Consider the following 6,607-nt stretch of genomic DNA (forward strand, 5'->3'; position numbering starts at 1 on the left):
CTAGATGAAATGATTCTGAAGCCCCATTCAATATTGCATATTGTATGATTGCAAAGACTATTTTCATAAAATAAAGAAGGAAGAGTTGCGGTGATGGTGAAAGAGAATAAATCCATTTGGGAAAATGTTAAAATTTTCTTTAAATGTAGAATACAAAGCATGAAGATTGAATTCCTTAATGATGATGATGATAAAATAATAACAACACTCTAATTTAAAAATTCTCATCTCTTTTCTCAATTTCCAACTCCTTTGGAGACAATGTTATTCTGGCCAAGGTTTTCTTCATGGCTAATTTGACATCCTTGTTCCTTAGGCTGTAGATTAGTGGGTTCAACATGGGCACCACAGTGGTATAGAACAGAGTGCAGACTTTGCCCTGGTCAAGGGGTATAATAGAAGATGGTTTAAGGTACGCAAAAGCTCCTGAGCCAAAGAAGAGAGAAAGTGCAATTATGTGAGAACTGCAGGTGCTAAAGGCTTTGGATCTGCCCTCAGTAGAACTAGTGTGTAAAATGCTGGACAGAATGAAGCCATAAGAGAGAAAAATGGTCACAATGGGCACCCCAATGTCAATGGCCACAAGAGTAAAGACCACCAAAGTATTCATGTTAGAGCTATTGCAGGAGAGCTCAAGGAGGGGGAGAAAGTCACACATATAATGATTGAGAAGGTTTTCTGCACAAAAGGTCAGAAACAGTATATTACCTGTATGCACTATAGCCCCCCAAATTCCAATCCCGTAGACACCCAGCAAAGAAANAATGGGCACCCCAATGTCAATGGCCACAAGAGTAAAGACCACCAAAGTATTCATGTTAGAGCTATTGCAGGAGAGCTCAAGGAGGGGGAGAAAGTCACACATATAATGATTGAGAAGGTTTTCTGCACAAAAGGTCAGAAACAGTATATTACCTGTATGCACTATAGCCCCCCAAATTCCCATCCCGTAGACACCCAGGAAAGAAATAAACACACCTGAGGAGACATGGTGAGTGTGTACAACAGTGGTTTACAGATGGCCACATAGCGGTCATATGCCATTGCTGATAGGATGAAGGATTCAGAAATGACAAAGAAACAGAAGAAAAAGAACTGAGTCATACACCCTGTGTAGGAGATGACATTCTTCTTTAAGACAAAACTCATGAGCATTTTGGGGACGATGGTAGAGGAGTAACTGAAGTCAATGAAGGACAAGTTGAAGAGGAAAAGATACATGGGAATTTGAAGATGAGAGTTCAGTGCAATCAGTATTATCAAGCCCAAGTTCCCCACCAGGGTGACTACATAGAAGCCCAGAAACAGAAAGAAGAGAGGGGGCTGGAGTCCTGGCTGGTCCGTTAAGCCTGCAAGGATAAACTCTGTCACAGAAGAGGTGTTATCTGCAGCCATCCTCCTCTGGGATAGTATGGGAGGGAAAAAGAAAAGAGTTGCTCACATAGAGAGAGAAAAACACCTCACTCCTGAGAGTGGAACCCAGAGTTGAGAGGGCATCTCCTCGTTCCTGCATCTCTGTTTTTGTGGTCCCCATGTGGCTTCAAACATCCTAGTAACTGTTGGTGGGTGAAAGTAGCCTCCAGAGTAAGTGCTCATCCAACTGAGGAGCAGTCCACAAAGCTCAGCTGGGATGAGCCTGCAATCTTGCAGTGGTGACACTCGTCTGGTACTGCCTGCCCTCTGCAGGCCTGGACCGACTTTTGTGTGACTTGGGTCCTTCTCTTCAGTGCTGTTTGGAAGCAGAAGCCAGTTGCCCTAGACCTTCCACCTCTGGTCAGTGCTGGTCAGAACAGGAAGATGAGGCTGTGTTGCCCTGAGTCTGTAGCAGGAATGGCTGTGGAAATATTATGTGAAAATACTACTGGAGTAATAAGGTAAAGTTAGTAACTAAACCCAAGAAAATAGGAACATTTGTCAACCCCTAACTATGCTAGTGATACTGTTCTAAGTGGTCTGGGGCATTTTGATTAAACCCATTGAACAGGTGAGGACACTGGGCACAACCCCTGTCCTTCTAATTGGCAGCAGAAGGGGAACTCAGGCTCTCTGGCTCCGGGGTTTGGGCTTCTCACCCTATCCACTCTGCTAAAGCACAGACCAGATCAGGCAGGCACTCACCCTCCTTCCAACTGCAGTCACAGTGCTGGACTCTGCTGGCTCCCACCCATTTCTCTCATGGATATTCAGGTGGCCCTGGTGACAAGAAGAGGATACCTCAGAGCTCAGACTGCTCTGCTTCTGCCTCTCTCCTTTAAACTTCAAAGCCTTTAGTTTGTCTTGGTTCTCCTGTTGAGCTGAAGAAGATGGTCTCTGATCTCCTTTGTCCCGACCCTCCAGTCCAGCTTCCAGGGATGGGAGAGCACCTTTATAAGGTCCATACAGTGTTATTCTTGATTAGGGACCACAGTGACCTAGATACAGTGGCTCTCTCAGGATCCTTGCTCCCTAAGGAAGAAAAAATATTTGTTTATGCCCTTGAGGTGCCTGACGGGGCTTTTAATGGCCTTTCCTTTCATTTAGGTTGCATCTTTCTAAGTACAATTAAGAACAAAGCAGTGTGTGGAATATAAGTCTTGTACTTTGTCCTCTTATTGAGCACTTACTGTATACCAGACACTGTATCTGAGTCAGCACCCTCAACTGAAGAATCCAAAGTAATGCATAAATAATTTTATCTTGTGTATTCCTGAGAACAACCTTGTAGGTAGACCTATTAATCTCCATTTTAAAAGTGAGGAGCACACATAGCTTGTAGATTCAAGAACCTTGCTGGTCTCCTTAAGCAAACATGGGTCCTTAATGTGTGTTATCTACAGCACCCTTGTGTCCGGGTAGAAGTTTTGGCTAGTGTAAACTGAACACTTTGTCAAATTGTCTCCAAAAAATTTCACTTATATAAGAAGAAATAAAATTTTATATGGCAACTTGCAGTCTACTCTTCTTATCCGTGTCTTGTATATACCAAGAATGAAAGATTTTATAGCTAGTGGATTAGATAGGTTTTGGTACTGTGTTAATGGCTAAGAAAGAAAAGAGGGAGCTGGAGTCCTGGCTGGTCCGTTAAGCCTGGAAGGATAAACTCTGTCACAGAGGAGGTGTTATCTGCAGCCATCCTCCTCTGGGATAGTATGGGAGGGAAAAAGAAAAGAGTTGCTCACATAGAGAGAGAAAAACACCTCACGCCTGAGAGTGGAACCTAGAGTTGAGAGGGCATCTCCTCGTTCCTGCATCTCTGTTTTTGTGGTCCCCATGTGGCTTCAAACATCCTAGTAAGGTCTTTTTAGAGAAGTTAGGAAATCAAAACACAAAGGCAGAAACTATCTTCTTCCAGGCGAGTGCAAATACAACCACTTCACACAGGCCTGTATGTGTGTCTGAGTGTTACACATACCGCAGTGAGGAGTTGTTCTTTCATGGCTAAGGCTCAGCATTATGGTGCCTCATCTTTCTATTTAGTCTTGTGGTTACACTGAGAATTGTCCACTGCCCAGAGTAATCTAATGGATCCCGATGCCTGTAGTCATTTCCACTAAACAAAAGGAGAAAAATAATTCATTAAAACGAAATTAAAATAAGCTGTACTTGATATCCGAGGGCAAAGAAGACAGTGTGGGTTTCTGAAAGCTCTAGGGAGATTTTTGGCTTCAGACAGTTTCCATGACAACCTCATTTCCTAGTTCACCATAGGCAGGGCTTGTGTAAAGCCACGTTACCTGATGACGTGTTGCAACACAAGAAGAGAACGAAAAAAGCTACCTTGTCTTTCCATCTGTGCAGTACTGTTGCCTTTCCAAAACTTGAATCTCTGGAAAATGGCTTCCTTCTTTATTTCTAATTTAAACTATATGTTATACATGCCACATCATTGGGCATGTGAAGTATTACATACAATAAAACCTTTGCATATATGTCTCACATACATGCATTAGGTCTCAGCTTTATGGTAGATAATCAGAGTTGCACAAGTATGGTACCAAACCAATCCCTACATATCACAGTATTTCCAGCTTCAGTAGAAGACACCCACCTAGCCAGAGAACTGAGGAGATGGCAGCTGAGAGGCCTTCATGTGAAATCAGCTTCAATGAGCTTCTGAAGGACCTTGTTCACTCCCATGTCTTGAATTACCCTCTACTGATTCCTTCCAAACCTCTATTTCTATCCACATCTGACCACCCAGCAGACAACTAAAATTCCACACATTAAGAAATTATACCACTTCCTTTATTCAAAAATTTAATCCTCCTATATTCCCTCCTGTAATAAATGACACATTTTCCACTTCATCAGTAATAAAGTCAAATTGATTCTAACGAAAGAACTCATGCGGTTTCCATGAAAATTAATTCACAAAAGCTAATTCACTAATAGGTCAATTTATTAATTGTTAATAGATGTGCATTTATCACATTTTTTACCTTTTTTCCTTCTTTCTTCTTAAAGAAGACTCTTTAATTATTCTTGTAATAGTGGTTTGGTGGTGATAAAATCCTTTAGTATTTTCTCACCTTGGAAGTTCTTTCTTTCTTTTGATCCTTTTAAAAATACATATTTTATTGATTATGCTATTACAGTTGTCCTATTTTTTTCTCTCCTTTATTGTGCTATACCCTGTATTCCCCTCCCACCATCATTGCTCCACCTAGTTCATATTCAAGCATTGTACATATAAGTTCTTTGGCTTCTCCATTTCCCATACTATTGTTAACTTCCCCCTGTCTATTTTGTTGTGGTGGAGGGTGCACACAAGTCCCCCTGTCTGCCACAGATGAAAATAATACTACCAAGACATGATCTGCTTGGGGAGCAGAGGTGGTCAATCTCTCGAAGGAGAAAGACCAAGATCCCCTTCCTCAATGGCTTTTATTAGGTTCCTAACACACAGGAATACAGGCAAAGCTTATCAATCAATCTCAGGTGGTAAGGATCAAACACCAGATAAAAATTCAAAGAAATCTGAGGCATTAATCTGAGTCAGTGTGGGTCAGGTAAGGGGGTTGCAAAAAATTTGGGAGACATACTCATTTCCTGTTCAGACCCATATCATATGAAGAAAAGCACTTTTAGGAATGCAGGCTTCACAGGACTTTAGGAATTCTTTCTTATGGTGGATGACCCCAGAATCCACTCTAGCTGGCAAAGGGCAGCACCACCTTCCCCATCATAGGTTTTAAGGCTTAAGTGGGTGACAGCCAGGCAGTGCTTCTCCCAGACAGAAATGGGGACTCAGACTTTGTCAGAATAGCTGGGGGGTTAGGGTCCATCATTCCCTCTTTGTTGCAGCCCCCCAAATCCTTCATTGAGGGCCTCCCGAGTGATCATGTCTGGCTTAGTTTGCCCCCTCCTCTGAGGGATTGTACCCATCATTGACTTACCAACCAAGCATTGGGGGCCAGAGATGGATGAGGCAGAAGCAGTGCTCCTCTCAGGGAGATAAGCTTTGTCTCTTCAGTGACTCACAGTCTGAAGGTCACTCACTCAGCCTTCTCCATGGGGGGCAGTTACAACTCCTGAAACTAGGCAGGGGGTTCCCAACATCTCCCCCTCCTTTTTTGTTAAATCAACTGAAGTTATTAGGCCTGTGAAACCTACTACTTGCTATTTTTGTTGGTGATCACGAGAAAACAACTTCCATATACATCATAAAGCACAAACAAGCATTAAAACAAGGAGGCACCCGAGGCCTGCCATAACCCAAACTTGTAAATTCACTCCATCATACCAGTTCTTAGTGTTTATCCATGATAGATTATTCTTCAGAGTATGGAACACCTTTTGTTCAGCTAGACATTTGATGTCCCTGTGCTGCTGGTGGAGTTCAAGCTGGAGTTGATGAATTTGTCCTTTAAGGTTGATAGGAAACATTTCCCGTAGGTGATGACAAACATTTGCCCAGGAGTGCTGACTGGAATTCTACCTTAATGGAGTAACACAGAGTTTAGAAAAACCAGGATCACAAGTAAGTTGTTGCCTTAAGGTGAGAGCATCCTGCAGCTCTCCAAGCCAGACAATGGCAGATTCTGTGGCAGAGAGCTGAGTAAGAGTTCATGATCAATTTGGCTCTGTTTTATTTTTTTTAATTCTTGTAGAAGTACAGTTTTCTGTCTTATATTTCCAGCCGTGCCCCCCAGTGCTCCCCACCTCCCTCCCATTTCCACCCCCCACTTTAGTTATTGTCCATGTGTCCTTTATACTTGTTCATGTGAGTCCATCCCCTTTTCCGCTATGATTCTCTCTTCTCTCCTCTCTGGACCAGGTCAGCCTGTTCCGTATTTGAGGGTCATTGGTCATATTTTGCTTGCTTGTTTGTTTCGTTGTTAGATTCCTGTTAATGGTGATATTATATGGTATTTGTCTTTCACCACCTGCTTATTTTGCTCAGCATAATGCTTTCCAGTTCCATCCATGATGTTGCAAAAGGTAGGAGCTCCTTCTTCCTTTCTGCAGCATAGAATTCCATTGTTTAAATGTACCGTAGCTTTTTGATCCAGTCATTTACCGATGGGCATCTAGATTGCCTCCAAATCTTGGCTATCATAAATTGTGCTGCTATGAACATCGGGTGCATAGGTTCTTCTGGATTGGTGTTTAAGGGTTCTTAGGATAT

At 42.5% G+C, this 6,607-nt stretch overlaps 1 protein-coding gene across 1 annotated transcript; it reads right to left on the minus strand.

The window, feature by feature from the left end:
* Window positions 1-214: 214 nt before the first annotated feature.
* LOC118981322 (olfactory receptor 8B12-like) lies at window positions 215-1,395 on the minus strand. The gene is made up of 2 exons (XM_037038018.1): window positions 953-1,395; window positions 215-746 (listed from the first exon to the last, which is right to left on the minus strand). Exons 1-2 carry the CDS (start codon window positions 1,393-1,395, stop codon window positions 215-217), a joined length of 975 nt encoding a protein of 324 aa, XP_036893913.1.
* Between the last annotated feature and the right edge of the window lie 5,212 nt (window positions 1,396-6,607).

Source organism: Sturnira hondurensis, unplaced genomic scaffold (genome assembly GCF_014824575.4).
Source record: "Sturnira hondurensis isolate 20B ecotype Veracruz unplaced genomic scaffold, ASM1482457v3 Scaffold0001928, whole genome shotgun sequence".
Classification (NCBI taxonomy): domain Eukaryota; kingdom Metazoa; phylum Chordata; class Mammalia; order Chiroptera; family Phyllostomidae; genus Sturnira; species Sturnira hondurensis.